Source organism: Strongylocentrotus purpuratus, unplaced genomic scaffold (genome assembly GCF_000002235.5).
Source record: "Strongylocentrotus purpuratus isolate Spur 01 unplaced genomic scaffold, Spur_5.0 spur5_scaffold_9, whole genome shotgun sequence".
Lineage (NCBI taxonomy): Eukaryota > Metazoa > Echinodermata > Echinoidea > Camarodonta > Strongylocentrotidae > Strongylocentrotus > Strongylocentrotus purpuratus.
Genome location: NW_022145615.1, coordinates 27888984 through 27908961, shown reverse-complemented (window position 1 = coordinate 27908961; position 19978 = coordinate 27888984). Strand labels below are relative to the sequence as shown.

The window sequence follows — 19978 nt, the reverse complement described above, 5'->3', positions numbered from 1 at the left end:
ATCAGCTCTTTTTGCAGATGTAGTATACATTAGAAATGATAGAGAGGTATTGGCCAGTAGATTGTGTTCAGTGCATTTTGTCATGTCACCTTCAATTTTATATTAAATCTTTAAACAGCACCTTAAAGGAACCACTATGAAGGATCTACTTCCCAGCTTTGCAACTATACTGATGTAAAGCGAGTGTTACCTTCTTAAGGCACGGTTAACCGTATCTCCACAAGATCGTTATTCGAGACATGAACGTGAGGAACATATAAGCTTCCTGGAAGATCACTGTATCTCTAAAAGGAAGAGGAGTGGCGGATAGATTGTGACTGAAGAGCGACTTAAATTGAGTTTGAAGAGGTCTGTTCTTTACCCTCAAATGATAAGAATCAGTAACTAAGCGAGCCTAGTCCCCCGGTAGATGGAATACACTGATAAAAGCCATCCTAGATTTTCTGGCTGGCTTTCTAGGATCAGGTGACACCGGGAAGAGCTATGAGAGAGTTCGTTAGGGTTTATATTATCAGTTGTGCACAGAAGTATTACCAAGACAGTTAAAGCTTGGTGATACATTAGCGTCTATAGATCACAAGGTACGGGGTTCAAATCCCAGCCCGTTTTAACGTCCTTTGGCAAGAGGCTAATCTACATTTGCAACTCAGGTGTAAATGTGTTGAAGTGGTGAGGTGTAAACGCTAGTTACTTTATATTGGTGGCTCGGCTATATAACCAGGTTAATAATGTCTAAGCGCCATGTGCCTCACCACCTGGCAGATATGAGCGCTATATTATTGGTCATTATTAAAATAAAAATCAGTAAATGGTTCCATATTACAATAATTTATAGGTTAATGCAGCTTGTTATCAGAATAATTCTTCAGCAAAATCATTATTTAATGTTGGGGGATCAGATTTTTAAAAAGATATGCGATAGTCTCAAACATAAATTACTATGAGAAGGGGTTTAATATCGTGGGAGAATAAATAATTTCCGAAATGCTTTCATCCAGGATATTCAAGGTTGAGAGATCTCAGCTCTTTACCATTTCCCGATATTCTCAAATAAACCCTATTTGTCATTGATATATTTACAAAAGTATATACTTCAAGAACAAATTTCCTTTTCCCACATGCCAAACAAAGAAAGTTAATACCATAACTATAATCATGATAATAGTAATGTTACCTGTTGGGCATTCTCCGTTTGTCCAGTTGCATACGTTTGCTATTGAAGAAAGCTGGAGAAAGAAAAGGAAGAGATAATTTTTTTAATTAAATTCTTCCTGATTGAAAACATATTAAACCAGTTTCTCAAATTTTTAACAATGAATTTTCAACGTATTTTCACTTTCAGACGGTTCAATGTATTGCACTTATTCTTGTCACCTGAAAGCTAAACAGCGCAAGAAAGAAATAAAGTGTTAAACTTCTTTCAAAAGATGTATATTTCATATCAAATCACCTTACAAGTCTCAAGAATGATTTTTTTTCCTGAAATATTCCCAACTTTTGGAGAGTTCAATGTATTGCAATCATCTTTGTCACCTGAATGATATTTATGTTTGTTGACACCAAAAGGTGAAAGTTTAATGCACGTCATACGTTACTGGAATTTCATCACGAGACAGAGGAAAAACGTTGGCAGAAATTTTGTTATTTTCTGTACAGGAAGATTGTTCTTAAAACTAGAAGGATCCTCCAACCTCACCGTAATACTTCCGTCACACCACCAAACTAGCTCTCAACCGATTCTAGAACGATTGGACGTTTGGCCATTCGATTTAATATAATGTTTTGATCGGTTTGATGTCGGTGAAGTGTCGTTGTCGTCGGTGTTATTGGGTACAGCCATGGAGGTGGGAGGGACCTCCCTGGTAAAACCTGTGGGTGTATTCAATGTATGTTTTCTGCCCATCGCTCGCTATGAGCTATCTCCTCCCTGCTTTCTAACATGCCCCATCCATCAAAGGACTTAGTTCTAAATGAAAATGTAGTTCACATGATCTTGTTCCTAAACCCTGGGTCACCCTGCTCAGCACTGATGTTTAGTTCTTTTTGCGCAGTCAGAGCTTTGTCTGCATTCTTCCATGGGCTGATCGCGGCCATCTTCAGTTACTTACTTGCAAAGTCCCACTACACTAAACATTGATATATTATGCCTTTCAAAGTTTGAAGCATTCATCAGCCAGTAATGTCACCGCTGGGACCGTGGAATATGAAATACAGCATCTGCACATTGGTGCCAAGGGCAAGGCTGTGGGACACAATAATCCATAATGTATGATAGAGGTGTAAACGATGTAAATGTTTTAGTAAAATCCGTTACCCAGTTAAACCTTCCTAATCGTGAAATGTATTTAGATTGGATTTCTTGGCTTTGATCGACTACTAGAGGGGTCATTGCTACAGCATATCAATTTCATATTCAATATAATATAGGTTACACAATATTTTTATTCAATATGATGAATGGGTTATCATTACTTAACAGACCCTTATACCATGGAGCTATCAAGAGATGCTTATACTTTGTGGAGCGCATTGTACAGTGGTTTAGGAAAAGTCGCAATTTCCGTGTGCTCTATGTATGGGAAGAAAATGTAATGCACGAATAACAATTAATTTGTTATATGAAAACCATACACCTTACTAATTAATCAACACTGTGTTTTAAAGCCTACTCACAATATGACACCAAATTATATATGCAAGAGTAATTTTTGAGTTGTTTTGCAGTCGATTTGGCGGTGTGACTGAAGTACAAGAAACATATGATGGATCACTGAAGAGCTAGGGAATATGACAAAGGCCAATGTTGGAACCTTGAACGTTGAGTTGAACATACTAATGCGACATAATGTCATATCATGTGGGAAGAGTGTGGGCGTGTGTGTTTGGATGCGTGCGTGTGTGGGTGAGTGTGTGTGTACGTGCTTGAGTGGGGGAGGGGTGGTATCAGTGCATATGTGGCGGAATGCAACATAATGTGAGGTTGCTTTCTCTGAGGTCTTCTGAGGTGCAAGTGATGACGGCTATACCCATGACAGCGATATTTTGGCAAATTTCCATGCGAGTTGGAGGACAATATTGTACTCTATATGATTATAATGTTTTTATTCATAAGACAGATGGTATCATAATATGAAGTTAAACGATAGCCAGGGAATTCCCTACGGTGGAGCCCTTCATGCATGTTATCCGATATACCATACAAACTACATCATTTGGACGGACATGTTGAAGTATATGATTTAATAAGGGTTGTTTGTGCCACAATCATCCTCTCTGAGCAGTTTAGTTTTCCGCTCCACGTGCGCAGCCTAACCTCCTAAACCTCCAAGCACATGCCAGTACTCCAATATCCAGATGAAAACTTCATCGCGTTGCTATAGCAACAGGTGAAGATCATGTTGTTAGCATTCATGCTCGACTGCTACCGGTAAGTGGACGTCGCCTAACGCCTCTCCGTCTCACCGCCGGGGATTAGGGGAAACTATGCCAAGGTACTTCGTTTACTTGACCTCTGTACGTGCAGGATGATTACGGGAAAGTCCTAAAGATTTGTTTAGTTATTGACGAAACGGCGATAAGAGTGGATGATGGGAAGGATGATGTTATACGAATCGAGAGAGTAAGATTTCAGCTACTTGCGGACAAAACCATGTTTTTTGTTGCGAATATTCTTCAAAAAACAGTTTGAGAGATAATTTCAAGTAGATGATATACTGTACTATACCCTTCAGGAAAAAAGATCTGGTTCTTGTGTATTGGCCGAAAAGAAACATTTCAGAGGCCTTGAATGTTAGACAATAGTGTGCGCGCGTGTGTGTGTGTGTGTGCGTGGGTGTGTTTGTGTGTGTAGTGGTGGTTATTTTACCTGACTGCTAAGAAAGCGTACCCCCATATTATGGTGGTACACACGGAATCCATTATTATCTCATAAACATGATAAACCCTAAATCACAATACATGCCCCCTGGATTTATTAAACAAAAACAACAAATCGACATATCCGTAAACGCACAGGCCGGTTCCATTCCTGAAACTTCATCCCTCAATATACTTGATTTTTTTTAAATATGACCAGCCCATGTCATTCGCCCTCATTCCACAACTTTTAGAACGAGAAAAATCCCATTAGCCCGATTTGGTGTTGGTGTTACAAAGCTACAAAAGCTACCATAAAAGGCCGACTTGAATGTTAATTGGATCCACTGTAAGAATAGCAGGATTTTGCCAAGAATCTGTTCGTTTGTTCACCTTTCGACACCAACAACAATCAGTGACTTACATGATTTACAGATGGTAGGTATTGTGAACTCCGAATGAGGTCGAGTTCGACAGGCTCTGTTCCTCATTCTCCGTTTTGTCTGTCTTACTTCTCTTTCTTTCTTCCTTCTTTCCTTCCATTCTTTCTTCATTCTTTCCCTGTCTCTCTCATTCAATCACACTTAAAATGAAGTGCTGTAAATCATCTTTTGACGCTAATAGCAATTCGTCCATACTTAATTTTCCGCGAACAATAGCTTGTGTAACTATTGCTATTTATCTAAGGGATCCCCTAAACGGCGCTGTTTTTCTGGTTATGTATTACTCCGACAAGGGGCATGAAATTACCTTAATCAATCAGAGCTCATTCTAACAATGTTCCAATAAGCTCGATTGTTACCCCTTGCATTAATCGGTATTGATGCATTCTTTTCTAAGGGGGATATATCATTCGATTCCAAATGCGAATTAAAATTATACAGCACAGATATCAAAATAACAGCTTTACTTAAACACCAAGAGAAAAACTTGTGAAAATCAAATTTGGATTATTCCTATGTGTAAAGAAAATATTATAACCAGTCAAACAGAGGAGCAAGAATACAGATACATGAAGACGAGTTCACCCCCCCCCCCCGCCACCCCGCCCCCCTTATAGTTGGGATGATAGCATCAAGCACAAACACATCATATCTGTTAGGGAAATAGAATACAAAGATCACCTTATGACCTTCGGGAGGACACCAGAGTGTGATTTACCCATAAGGAATTGACCGATCATCCCGCCTTCGGAGATGGCGGGGGTTATTGGCGTGAGCTTCAGATCAATACACACTTCTCTATGAATCCCCTAGGCTACCTAACTTGAGCCGTTCATAGCCGGGAGAGGACTACAACATACAAAGATTTATCACTCAAAGGGATGGAAACCCTGTCGCCAGGGGCATACATCAGGGATGTTTACTGTATCTAACATTGCTAATAAAAATATAATCTTCACAAATATTGATTGGCCCCTATTCTTCTAATAGTTAAATCCGACGTTGAGCTTATACTAAGTTATCGTTTAAAATAGTTTTAACAAGGGAAGTTAGTGTGATTTCTTAGACCCAGTGTCGGGTTTAACTAAATCATTGGAATACAGACCATGGGGTTGACAGGGTTTACATCTTCTATAACAAGCATAATTAGGGGGGGGTATATCTAAGTTCCTATTTTGTTAAAATAAATTTCATTCACTCCAAAAAATATTCCAGAAAAACACTCTTACATAATCATAAGCATAAGTTTATAGTTCAGTCAGGGATTCTATGGCAGTCAGTGAGGATTGAAGTTCTCGAAATGCAACCCAAAATAAAACTATGAAGATGTTAAAGTTACTATGCGTTGGAAAGCAATATTTACACCCGATTGTACATACACGTGCATGTACCCACACTCACACGCACACCCAAGAATAGGTTCAAATAACACTATTTACCTTTCCTTTGTATCTAGTGTCACATCTCTCCACTATAATTGGGCATTATCTCACTGCATTTATATGTCATCATGATCACTGTGATCGACCCTAACCGCTGATGACCAACAATTTCAACATTCAGAAACTGTTTTGGGTCTCTGATTTTGATTGTGCAAATAACCATGTGCATTCGATTTTCTGTTGGAATTTTAAGCAGGTCAAAGTGAAGGAAAAAAATATGAACGAATTCCGTCTGACACAATTTCAAGTTCCTCCCTTCTTCTTTCATTGGAAATAATGTTCCTGGAGCGTTCCTGCATGGTTGTACTGTAGACAACAATAAATTTTAGAACGACGTAAAGCAAGTTTCTTTCCCAAAACCAACTCGCGTGGAATAAGAGGCTTGGCCCGAGACTTCCATTGATCCCAAGTTTATGGGAGCGTGCACGAAAGTTGTGTTTATTCTACAAATATTTCTGGCGATATTCAACTTGATAAATTCCATTTCACGTGCTGGGTGGCTAGTGGATTTTGTTTAGACACAAGTGATATCCCTAGTGACCTGACTAGACTGATTGCAACAAGGCCGTCTCTCTGTGAGAAGAATTTGGCCTACAGTATATGGCAACTACCCAGTGTTTTATAAGAACTATGAAGCCAGGTTTTTCCAAGATGACTGTACAGAATGATCATAATTATGAATAGAGAGGAGAAGGTGGGGGAGTATGATGTAGAGCGGGAGCAGTAGTAGGAGGAAAGGGGAGATTAAAAATAAATAAAAAGGAGCACGGGCATCCCTGCTCCACCCCCCCCCCCCTACCTCAAAAAAGGAGAATTCAGTGAATGAAGTATCATATGATTTTATTTCCATTTTTTAACAACAAAAATGAAGAATAAATAGCGTTTTACCCTTTATTCTCACAGTAAATCAGTGTCCCCTTTCTCACTTACATTCACATAATCGTAAAGTGTTTAAATAACACCTTGTTAATTAAATATCTGTTGGTTAATCTGCAACTCGCACGCCTACTGATTCAGGCAGTCGTTACGTATGTATACTGCAGAGTGTATTACGAAATTGTCATCGTGATAATTGGAGGACGCAGTGATGTTCACTAAAATTAAGAATAGTTTATGACAACGTGCCTGGATGCTCAAATCCAACAATTGAAGAGGCAAATGTCGAAACTGCCGTCTTGAAAAAAACTATGCAACTTTAATACAAATAGAAGATGGTTGAATCTTCGCAAAAATAATGAATGTTTTCCTGATTGAGATTAGGTATCAGGTCCGTTTCTTCAGGCACGATACCCAACCATCAGATGGTATAACTATATGTTTGTCCCTTGCCAGAGGTTCATGAACGTATCTATGTCACGGACGTCCTACTACTAACATAAAAAACATCCAATCTGGCAGGAAAACATATCCATGAACATTTCTCTAGGCGATTGTCTTGTCATGAAGGAGATGCATCTCTTTGACATTTTGGTGAGTACATGATGAATGGAAAGGGTGTAAATTACTTAGCCAAAAGTGAGGAAAGTGGAGGATGAGGAGGAAAGAGGGGGGGGGGGGTAATTGGCATTGAAAACCCGTGGGGATGGTGACAAATGGTTTATAGCGGTGGTCAAATCCATTATGACCGTGGCATTAATATGGAAACGAAAGTTATTTTTTGATCTTATCAAATAATGATATTGAATAAGACATACCCACGCCCCAATGTAATAACTATATTTAGGTGTATTCTTACATCAAACAGCTAGGGGCAGTGGCGGATCCAGGATTTTGCAATGGGGGGGGGGGGCAGAAATTTACAAATCGCGCAGACCGTGGGCCACCCCCCCCCCCTCCCACGGTCTGCACTAAAAATAAAATCTTTTCCTTTTTTTTTCTTTACTCAACATCCCCCCCCAAAAACATGATAAAGGTAAATTTGTGGTTACCATCTTTTTTTAAACTGCTTTTTTTGGTCAGGCCCCCTCCCCCCCCCCCCCCATCTACGTGGATCCGCGCCTGTCTAGGGGGAGAGGTTCCCTAGGTATACCCTCATAAGAGAGGTCCTTGCTCAGTGCTGATATCCTTGGACAATGTGTTTTAACTCGATTCGTCCCTTTGAAACCAAGTGCATTTAATGGGGATACCTGGCAGTGCTGGGGGGTAATGGTAGCTGCATGCAGTACACTTCGATAATGATTAGGATATCGCAGGTAAATAATATCACATCATTATCATGACACGTTAAAGATTTCATTTCAATCCCCACTTTCAAATTACATACCATGTAATTATCAACAGGAAACATAAATTTATTTTACATGTAAAGTCACAATCGCATTAATTCTGGCAGATATATATTACGGCACCACCAGTTCCTTCCGCTGTTCAAGAATACCTTCAATGCATGAAGTGGGAGTCATGCAGGTCAATGTTTGTAGACGTCAAAAGCTTGTCATCATTTTCAATATTTCACTCACTACGACGCACTGTGCAAGTGTATAAGAACTACACTCATCAGTCAATGGCAGATCAGCGTCTCACTCAACAGAAGGAGGGAAATAAAATATGATTAACATTTTTTTTAAAGGCCTACAGGCTTTCTTTTTTTCGGGGTGGTTTAGTAAAACCAGGACATCCTAAAAAGAAAATTCATAATGTCTGCAATACCTTGTTTACAGTTGATAACGTGTATGAAGTAGAAACTGAGACAGCCATGTTTCTAGGTCAAAACAATTTTGAAGACAATCATTATTAGCCCGGGCCTAAGTGGTATTGACGTAACAGTGGGACTCCGTCAAATACTGCTGTGTTTATTATATGCGTTCTTATTATAGGAAGAAAGTATTTAGTAAAAGTGGTGAATACGTCTAACATATTTTGATCACCACCCCCTTCTAATTTTGACAACAATTTTGTGTTTTATTCTGCACAACTCATTAGAGGATGAGCGTAAAAGTAAAAGTTCTGGAGACAAGCGCCGAAAGTCGTTTACAGCTGTGTAGTGATAATGGATTGTATTGTTGCTGCCCACAAAACTTTCTTATATCTTCAGCAGAGTGAGCGATTGTTTCTGAGTCAAAGGTTAAGGCTTAATAGTAATATTTATCGGATGAACGTAGCAACTTGGTTGCCCCCTTAAATTTAGAACCGGATACAAACCGTCATTTTGATGTTGTCCCTGTTGAGTTTCGATGCTAGGAGAATGAGTAAACAATTTGCAAAATGTATTTATGTCAGATCAACATTCAGCAAAATAAACATTTTCTGACAAGTAGAAACAAATTGTGAATAGTAATAATAAACCAGACTTCATCACCGTACCTGCCGACACAAGAACAACCTTTCATAGTTACCAATGGTTCAGTCACTCACTTGCTTTTTTCAAAAGGTTGGGGTGTCAACCATGCTAAGTTGATTTTCCCCAAACAAGGAATTTTCATCTAGATACCATTTTTACAAAAATAGATCTCTTACTCCAGAGGTAACAAATTTGTGTCTGAAAACTGAATTGGTTTTGAATTCTTCAAACGCTGTAATGGAAGCCGAGAATGGAGCGTTGCTGTGGGAGACGACAAAACTTATCATGATAGTGCAAGAAGACATTAACATTTTCTTTTAATCTGGTATGAGTGTCATTGGTGTCAGATGGGTGTAAAAACTGAATTCGTTTACTTTAAAAGGCCCTCTCAGAAAATCGCCCTCAATGCCACTTCTCCCCTCACTCTCTTTCTCTTTACCTGTAACAGTCTTTAGCTCCTCATTCTAGTAATTTCTCTGCATATTTTTCATTTCTCTCCCACTCTCTTCTTCAATGCATTCTTTCTCTGTCACGACCTTTATTTTTTATTTTATCGAGAGTGACGAGGAGGAGTTTTTGTTCTGTGTTCTTTTTCGTTTCGTCGTGTATCTACACTTTTATGGCGGGGTATCGCCGCTCACACACTTGGATTACATGTCCAATTTAATACACAAAATTTAATTCGTATGAAGAAGATTACGACACCCGCTTATATTATTTTAAGTCAGAGAGAGTGAGTGAGAGAGAGAGAGAGAGAGAGAGAACGAAAAAGCTGTCAACTACTCCAGACTAGGACAAAAGGTGAAGAGGTGAACCTGATGATGGGGGCTCTACCATCTGATACCCGTTCCCTAATCCTCTTCAAGTCGGGAGCCACAAGCAGAATGATGGTGAGCAGCAGACTATTCACATATGTACGCGCTCCTATTTATTCTTGTTAATATTTATTTTCTACCAGGGTGACTTCATCAGTGATTTCGATACTGTTTTTCAAGAAAGATCTCTAAATTACAAATTTGGTATGAACAGTATAAGATATGATACAACAAAACATGATCAAACAATTAGCCGCAACTAAAAAAAAAATATGAGACAAAAATATAAGCCAAATGATAACACAGTGCGTATAGGATTATGTGAGTAAAGTTCCTCTATATATTTCAGCATCTGTTATTAGCGCTTAATGTGACATATTCAAAATTATGGGTAGAAAGGGAATTAATTTATATACTTACGGGAATAGATATGGGCACTGTTGCTAATACTTGAAGCCTTCTACCATCCGCTCCATTCACATTCCTTCTAGCTCGCCGAGAAATATCCCCATCTTCCTCTCTGATTGCGCTCAAGTTCCTAGTTTTCTCACTGTAAATCCCATTTTCTCCTTTTTCCGCACCATGCTTTCTGCCTTTCTCAGCTTCCAAATCATTTCCATCTTCGAAAATTTGATGAAAATTTTCATTTAAAGTGTTAGCATTTGGGTGTCCTCCCATTCCAGCAAACTCACGTTGCGAGCGATCGCTTTGAGAAATGGTAGCGGTTCCTCGAACGTAGGGTTCCCCTGAAGCTTCGGGGAGACAGAGCCTGGTTTCTCGCAATTGCGTTACGTAGCAGAATGTTAGCACAAACATCGAAATTGTGAGAAAACAGAGAATTGAAAAAGCAAAGTAGAGGATTCTGATATGGAAGGAACATGAGCATTCATTTTGTTTATCCGTGGCCATTTTGTCAGGTTGATCTTAATGAAGCCACATCATCAAATATATATGATGCTCCTAACACTCCTTCGCATGATCATCCCGAGGAGCTAACCATCTATCACCGATGAGGAATCGTAACTGGCGCTTTTATTCGCCAGGAGTCCCTTTATAGTCCCGAATGAGTAATGGGGGGGGGGGGGGGTGATCTGAAGGAAATAAGAGGGTGCTCTTTCACTTTAAAAGCAAACTATGATAAGGGAAGGGGTGGACATTTTGTATCGAAAGATCAGATGAATGTAAATACTGTATAATATGGCTTCGATATGCGGCTCATTAAACAAACAGTCATGTTGGATGAAAAAGAGAAAAGTGGATTTTCTTCCAATCAATGTAGATCCCAATTGGTTTGACTTGTATCTTTGAGTACATCCATTGCTTTTCATTAATCAGTCAAAGATATAATAATAGTGAGACATGATATAACACACTCAGGTTAATAATAGTTTGAGTTAGGAGGTGAGTTGGCTCAGTCGGTAAAACGTCTACCTGTCAAGCCAAATACAGTGGGTTGGAACTTGGAATCCAACCAAGGGAGATCACTATCCCCTGTTTCTTAGACGCATGCTACGTTATCGTGGAGAACACTCTTTATTCGGATAGGACGTTGAATGGGAGCCCCATTTAGAGGAGAGTCACCACCTTTGTTCATTAAGAACCCACTGCATTATTAGTAATAAGTGTATTATATATAGATCCCGGTGTACGTGGTCCATACGGCCTAACAACCCCAATCAGTTATTCCAAAGTTATTCAGTTAACTTTTCCCCTCCCAGTCACAGACAGACAGACAAAGCCAAATACTTAATACTACTACTACTACTACTACTACTACTACTACTACTACTACTACTTTTTGTTAACGATTAAACATTGTAATTACATGAAGCCGTGGCATAGCCAGTGCTTACTGAAATATCCTTTCTCTTTAAAGAAAAGTATGCAGAGTGGGATGTGTATGTGACCGTGTGTGTGTGCGTGTGTGTGTGTGTGTGTGTGTGTGGGCGTTTGGGTGGGGTGTCAGAGAGGGGAGCATAGGTAGCGAGGGAGAGGGAGATTGGTATGGAGAAGATGAGAGGGAGAAACATACGTAGGGATATAGAAAAAGAGATAAGAGTATGTAAGAGAGAGAGAGAGAGAGAGAGAGAGAAAGAAAGAAAGAGAGAGAGAGAGAAGGGGGAGTGAGTATAGGTGGCGCTCTTTCACTTTTCATCTTATTGGTATTGACTTGTACGTGACGAGGTGACCTCTATAATCATACAATGGTGTAAGTTTTTATAGTTTTATAGTTATTAAAAGACCTATAAAAGGAGGTCGAACCCAACTAATTTTGACAAGACGTTAATTTATATTTGTCAGAGTCGACCAAGTTGTAGTAAATTATTATATATATTTTTAATTCTGAGCGTCTTCATATATTGCAATTGCATATTATTGTAGTTTCTGTGTGCCAATATTTGTAGGCCTACATTACAATGCCCTCTCTCTCCATCATCCCTCCCATTTTTCAATCTCTCTCTCTCTCTCTCTCTCTCTCTCTCTCTCTCTATGTGACTCACTCGCTCACTCACCAACTCTCCCAACATTGACACGTATGGAAGTGTCACCTCATTTCACGTACAGTTCCATGTCTCAAAATTATCGGCAAGATTTCGAAAATCTGATATTACCAATTGGAAGAGGAACGTCCGTTCAAAAAAATATGAACTTATCGTTTAGGGTCTGGAGATCTTGATTTTGAGAGTAAATGGCATCAACATTATTAGTAAATAGCGATACCAATTGATTGTATGATATTTACCCTTCCAATTCATGTAATCATCTTATCATTGGTTGATCGCTCTTTCGGATAAATCACCTGTGAACTTTCATGCGCGAATTAAGGTGTTATGACCTTTTCTTCACTTGCTACGCAAGCCAATCCAACATCGAATTTGGAGATCGCGATATCGCTGGAATCCTTTTGACGATAAATATTCTAGTTGCACTATTTGTAGTCAAGAATTTTTGCTGATCATTAGGTAGTAATTGATCAAAACAAATTTGTGTATGATATGAAATATCATGGACCAAATATTACATACCAAAATTTGTTTTAAATATTTACGTGAACTTTGGACACCCCACCAAATGATATTAATGTTAACAACATGAGCAACAATGCTAATCTGAAAAGGGTTTAAAGTACGAAGCGATTGTAATCGACAATTCATTATTTTATCATGATTATTTATTGCTTGAAGTGTCTGTACTGAACTGTCTGTATTGGAACCATGCCCAAGTATAGACTGCATGGGATGAGTATTGTAATGATTCGACCAGGGAACTCACATATCCCTGATTCGACTGTTGACACAATGGTCTAGCCTTCTACCTGATGGTGTCAATGTAAAAGTGTTGTAGAGTTGTGATTCATGTAAGTACCGTTGCAATACCACTTTCTCATATCTGATTTCTGCTGAAAGTGAGAAGGAGAGAGAGAGAGAGAGAGAGACATAACATAGATGGACATCATGATTTATTGGAATCATGACCTGAATAGTTTAGAGAGAAATAGGGACTCTTGATTTTGTTTAATGATTGTGTAGATGACTGTGGAATCTTTTTCTTCATAATTATAGTATCTGTTTTGACTAAATCGATACAATTAGGTTCCCCCACAGGAGGGCGTTTTATTGAATAATAGTGCAGTATGCATAACAACAGCCGTTGAGTGATCATAACAATGAATGGATGCAACATTGAACATGTAATAATGTGACACATACTAGGTAATATACATGTATGCCACTGACAGTAAACTCACATCATTGAAAAGATTGAAAGAGGACATTGTTATGTATATATAACAAAATAATATACATGCCAGCTGCAATGCATACCAATGTAATGCACATGCCAATGTAATATACATGCCAATATAATATACATACCAGCCAGTGACAATAGGACAATAGCTGGATAACTGAAGCATACCATTACCACTATAGGAAGAATGTCACTGCTTTGAACTTCCAAGCCACTTCACTACTAGCAGCCTAGTAGAAAGGACACTCCCTTAGCTCTCAGGTAAAGCACACATGTTATAGTGTATCAGAGATACAACAGACCTCAGGTAAGATGCCAATACTATTTTAACCATGAAAATCAATGTATCATCTACTATTTATTTTAATATCCATTTATATTACAGTACCGCTTTTATCCGATTAATAGAAGGTTTATACTCAAATCGTCTTCTGTATCTACAACAGCAAGAACAACATCAAGAACAACAACTACTACTACTACTACTACTACTACTACTACTACTACTCCTACTACTACTACTACTACTACTACTACTACTACTACTACTACTCCTACTACTACTACTACTACTAGCAGTAATACTCCTACTACTACTACTTTCTTTTATTTCATCACCTTTATTTGTTATTTTATTTTTCAGGTGGAAAAGTTGATGACACGATCTGCTTATTGTTTTTCATAAATCTTCTTGAAGGTGCATCATCATCAGCATAATCTAGCAGCATGACTGTCACAGAAATGTAAGCATAAAGATTAAAAGCAAAGTATTCTTGTTTTTTTTTTTTAAGTGGCTTGGACGGCCGATGGTTGAATTGTAACAGTAATAATATGGACTTTTAGATTCGCACGAAGACAATGGGGATTGCTACGATCGACGTCCTTTTAATGCACTGCCTTGAATGGACGTTACACGTCCCTAATATAAAAGTCCCATAAAAGTCCCTAATATTAGGTCCCATTGTACCACTCGACATGTCGAATTAAGGGCGAATTGACTGTAGCGTTCAAGGAACGTAGGTGGCGCTCAAACACTCACGAAGAAGATTGTTTATAGCCGCTTGGCCTTGGCCTACAACTAGTAATGTGCTATACATTACAGTCTAATAATCATTTAATCATAAATAATAATAATCATCAAATGATTAATAGACTTACTGTCTGTTATACCTAAAAAGTCATAGACATATGAAAAAGTAGATGAAATTGTTCTGGGGGAAGACCATAAGGAATAGACCGATTGGGTAGTAGACGAACTGGTTGTAGACCAAACGGAAATTCACCGGCATGATAGATAAGTCGGGTTATGTTGGCGAACAGTCTATTTATAGTATCTTCTTTTCTCCTTTCGTTCTAACTCTCCTGCTTCCTCTTCGCTTTCTTATTTTTATTTCTTTTTTGCTTAGTTTTCTTCTTCCTTCTTCCCTTTTCGTTCTGTTTCTGTTTACGTAATTCCGTAACATTTTTCTTTTTGGTGATACCGAATTGAATTAAATTTAATCAGTGCTTCCTAAAAAAAAAACATGCAAAGTCAAAGAATACAATAAAAATGTTTCCATATCCAAGGTATGGATTGTTATTTTTTTTTGTAAAAGAAAAAAGAAAAGAAAATCTGTTGTCCTCTCCTTAAATACCTACTCGACGTCTCGACCTTATGACTATTTTAGAGTATTGGACAATGAACAAGGGAAATAACATACAAACATATATTTCCTCTTCCTTGAATTCACTCAGGTTTGTTACTGATGATCAGCTTGACGAGCTTTCAAGCTCGTTCCTATCATCTAAATACTGCATTCTCTGTAACTCGCTCGGCCTACTCTGCAATCAAGGGGCCATGGTCTTAGCATTGCAAGGCGGAAACTACCAGAAAGCCCTTGGGGTGGTTCTAAGACTGTGGAAGGAGAGAACTGGTGGTAGCCGAGCACGTCTTCATGCAGCTCTGCGGGATGCTGGAGCGGGAGAACTCATCCGGGAATAAGATATAGAAATTACTTTACTGATTATTACAATTGTGATGATACATGCACAATAATTTTCATCGGATAATTGCATAATTGATTTTCACGGTTTTTCACATTGCCTCAAAATAAGCAGGCAAACGTATTTTTAATTATTAAAGAATCCGAAATATAGACATTTAGCATTGGCAATTTATATCGCACTAGGAATTTCACATTTTAAGTTACACTTTATATGTAAATAAATGAAATTAATAAAAAAATTGTTTAGTTTCTGAATGAGGGAAACAAATCCGACGGAATATCGAGTGGGATTTGAATAACACGTCCTGTATATTTATGCTCGGTTAATGACGAGTTTCTCCGCTTTACAAATCCAACTTATCTAATGTCATTTCAATGAGAAACTAAATAAATAGATATACATTGTTGGTCTACACATATTAAAATTGTACCAATAAGTTCTAACGCACTGTACATTTAATAGAAACTCAAATTCTTATAAAAGACTTTATTTCGTCCACATTGGCTCCACTGTTATAATATCATCGCTTACATTTTAACTATGGGAGTGAAAAAGGAAATTAATAAATACATCGTGATAGGAATTTGATATTTTTATCACGTAACTGACCATACCTTCGTATTAAATTCTTACTTTTTTCTTCAATCCATTCGTAGTATTGATAATGCACCTCATCATTATACAAAGCTAACCTTCTTCCGATGAAACAATAGAAGAATTGAATACCCTACATAAATTGTATTAATTTTTACAAGGTTACACATTTGATATATAAGGATTACCGACGTGGTTGCAAAGCACATAAGACGGTAAAAAATTGGTGAGAACTCTGATAATGTATTTGAATATAAATTTCGTCTCTATTGATCTGTCATCCCTTGCTTTTCATTCGTTCATTCATTCTTTCGTTCAATGAACATTCATGCATCCGTCCATTAATTACTTCATTTATTCATTCCTTCAAAAATCAATATATCACTGCCATTACATGGTCTCATATCACCAATTAAGACATCAAGACAGTTGCTATAGCATAACAAAAATTAAACGGATAGAGTACATTAGCATTTCAATAAACCTTGAATAAATATCTACGTGATCTTCAATTGGTAAAAATAGTAGCAATATTGATATATTACTATACATTCATCGTTTTCATCGCAGTTCAGATGGTAACTAGAGAATATTTGCGCTAATAAAATCAAGTTTTAAAGAAATACAACCGTCGTAGTAATTCATATGGTGATGTAAAGGTATATTACCCGCATCTTTATCGTGTTTAGATTGTTTAGATTGTTCTCAAGCTTCTCCAGTTTCCTACCAACGGTAACTATGCTGTATTTCATCGTATTTTAATATGTTTGTCCCTACTTGATTGAATGGAATTGCGTGTAAATGAAATAAATCATAGAACCCTATAAAGAATAGTGATTTATTTTGGATTTTTAAATTTTTAGTATTTGTTATTGTGTCGCATGTATAGTAACATATCAATTAGAATGATAGCACTAAGAACAAAATAAATGTTTCTCGGTGGGTTTTTAGGCTAAAAGTTCAAACAGGAAGAGTACACATGCACATACAAAACCGTGTACACACACAAGCACAAATCATTCGCATTGAGGATCCGTCTCGGGTGAGAGAGAGGGAGAGAGGAGGAGAGAGGGGAGAGAAAGAGAGAGGAGGGAAAGAGAGAGAGAGAGAGAGAGAAATAAAGAACTAGATAATACAGAATTCGGGGATATATAGATAATAAGAGAGAGGAAGAGAGAGAGAGAGATTCACACGTATTAAGAGTAGGGGATAGATATTAAATGGTGGGGAGAGAGAGAGAGAGAGAGAGAGTTAAAAAAGATCAAAAATGAGGCGATAGGAGATGATAAGAGACAGGGAAAAAAAAACAACCACCAAATCAAATAGAGGATCACGTTGGGATAGTCCAGCAGAGCATGATGATAGTATTTTGGAATAATGCTAAAAATACTAGTCTATAGAACATCGAGGCAGCCGCACGATAATCCAAATACACCCACACATATAGTTATAGCTAACATTCATAACCAAATGACCTATTTGATCGGATTCAGCAAGTTCTGCTACCATTTCCTGCCTTCCTGTAGTATGGGTCATTTCTCCTGCTGTGGAGTCTCTCTATTATAAGGATTGTTCAAATAGCGGTGAGTAAACAAGTACCGAATTACATTGTTCCAATAGTTGCTAACCGATTTCTATTCTTTAACAAATCTAAGGGGAATAACTACGAGAAACTCACGTAGACGATTCAAGAACCATGTCATGGCGGAGTAATTATTGTATTGAAATATTAAACTTCCATTCTTTTGCTTATCATACTGACTGGGGAACACAAAGAGGTACATTCATTTCAACAGTACGTTATATTACTTTGCTGACACTACTCAACTGACTTAATTTGACATCAAATGATTATCAAGTTGACTCTAATTCACAGCATATGCAGTAAATGAAAACGTTTCCATACCTAGATATACATTATACTTTCCCTAACCATAATAATGTTTATCATGTTGTTTAGAATCTTAAGCTTATACGAATTATATCAATGGAAATGATATCGCAATTAGGCTGTGTGGTAGTCTTACCCCCGCAATATTATACTCCCTTAATCGACCAAAACATGTATAGTTTCGTTAAAATTTCCCTCTACTTGTGTCCACTCTTTTCGTATTCGTCAATGGCGACCCGACATTCGCTCTTTGTCAAATATTATAGGTTTAGGTTTAAGGCTGTCATTGGGTATTAAGCTAGGTCTAGAGTTAGAGTTAGTGCTAGGTATAGTGTTTGGTGCAGGGTTGAAGTCAAGGGTGTCGATTTGTATCCGTGGTTGGGGGGATGATAGGTGCCAAAATATTTTCGGCAATGGATCAAAGCAACCAAGGGGTAGAAGCATGTGGCAGGTTGCACCCCCTCTCCAAGCGCGTATAGCCAGGATTTCATTATAGGGGGGAGCGGTAGTGAGCACGCGAAGCGTGCGAATCACTTACAGTGCTCGCGAAGCGCGCTCCCTAGAGGGTTGGGTGAAGGAGTGAGGAATTTCCCCCCTCGATCCCCCACGAAGCGCGGAAGCTTTGACGTTTCATTAAATTATTAGAGAAAGAAGACGATTCAATGGACCGTTCTCGACTCTTAATCCTTGTTTGAATTAAGTTCCCCTTCCTCCGCGCGTAGCGCGGAAGCTCTGACGTTTCATTAGATTATTAAAGAAAGAAGACGATTCGATGTACCATTCTCGACTCTTAATCCTTAATGTTTAAATCAAGTTCCCCTTCCTCCGCGCGTAGCGCGAAAGCTCTGACCTTTCTTTGGATTATTAAAGAAAGAAGACGATTCGATGTACCATTCTCGACTCTTAATACTTGTCTGAATTCAGTCCCCCCCCCCCCCCACCTTTCCGCGCGAAGCTTTGACGATTCAATAAATTATTACTCTTAATCCTTGTCTGAATTCATTTTCGCCCATCCCGCGCTAAGCGCAAAAGCTTTCACGTTTCATTAAATTATTAGAGAAGGAATACGATTCGTTACATGTATCGTGTCCTTATCTGAATTCAGTTTCTCCCCTCCCGCGCGGAGCGCGTAAGCTTTGATCGACACCCATGGTTGAAGTTACTTATTCAGTTCGTATAAATAATTTGCCATGGAGAAATTGTCGCCCGAGCAAGCGCCGTAGAACCTCCTCATGTTTATCATCAAACATCCCGTTTAGTTGCTGAATAAAAATTGAATCAACAATCCAATATCCCGATGTTGAACTTTCACCTTGCACCGAATTTGATCTTGATGCCCCCGGTTGATGCCCTAGTCTCATCAATGAGACCGACAAGAGACCGAACAAACTTTACTTTCTATCTGTACAGTAATCCACCGTCTGAGGAGTGATAATTATGATGGATCACTTCGTTTAGGTGTAGAAATTCAAGCTCAAAATAGCGAATTTCACTCTCAAATAGTTAGTCAGAATAATTTGAAGTGGAATCGACTATAATTTGATGCAAGTGATCCCTATAGTGACTCCTAAAAGAGTGGTCTTTCACATTACACACAAATAGCCAAGAATCGGGTCGGAGTAGGCAATCCAACCTTTGTAATAAATTCATTTGAATGAAAGCAGAATAATAATAATAATGATGATAATGGGTTCTTGTATAGCGCTCATGTCTGTCAGACAGAGAAACAGAATGGCGAAAGTTTGAAATAAATCTGTCCAACAATAAGAAAGTTATGTATGTTTGAAATATGAGATCACTACATCGAATCTCAAATTGACAATATTGTCAGTGGATTGTGACATAGTGACTGATATCTCTCCCGTTGGGTTTGTCGTGTACAAAATATCACTAATTGCTGTGCCTTCACCTTGGGGCACCAC

At 38.3% G+C, this 19978-nt stretch overlaps 1 protein-coding gene and 1 long non-coding RNA gene across 4 annotated transcripts in view; one reads left to right on the top strand and one right to left on the bottom strand.

Moving 5' to 3' along the window:
• clmdn (colmedin) overlaps window positions 1-10858 on the bottom strand; it is a 31722-nt gene extending 20864 nt beyond the window's left edge. The window contains 2 exon segments of one of the 2 annotated variants that reach the window (NM_001079546.1): window positions 1175-1226; window positions 10256-10858. In NM_001079546.1, coding sequence (NP_001073014.1) covers window positions 1175-1226; window positions 10256-10744 — 541 coding nt within the window. In that variant the 5' untranslated portion in view covers window positions 10745-10858. 2 annotated transcript variants of the gene reach the window in all.
• A 2266-nt stretch (window positions 10859-13124) lies between these two features.
• LOC105441430 lies at window positions 13125-16184 on the top strand. 2 transcript variants are annotated; one of them, XR_972017.2, is made up of 3 exons: window positions 13125-13193; window positions 14229-14328; window positions 15320-16184. It is a non-coding gene; the product is annotated as an uncharacterized LOC105441430 (long non-coding RNA). The 2 variants fall into 2 exon arrangements; XR_972018.2 differs by lacking the exon at window positions 13125-13193 and adding an exon at window positions 13738-13892.
• The last annotated feature ends 3794 nt before the right edge of the window (window positions 16185-19978 follow it).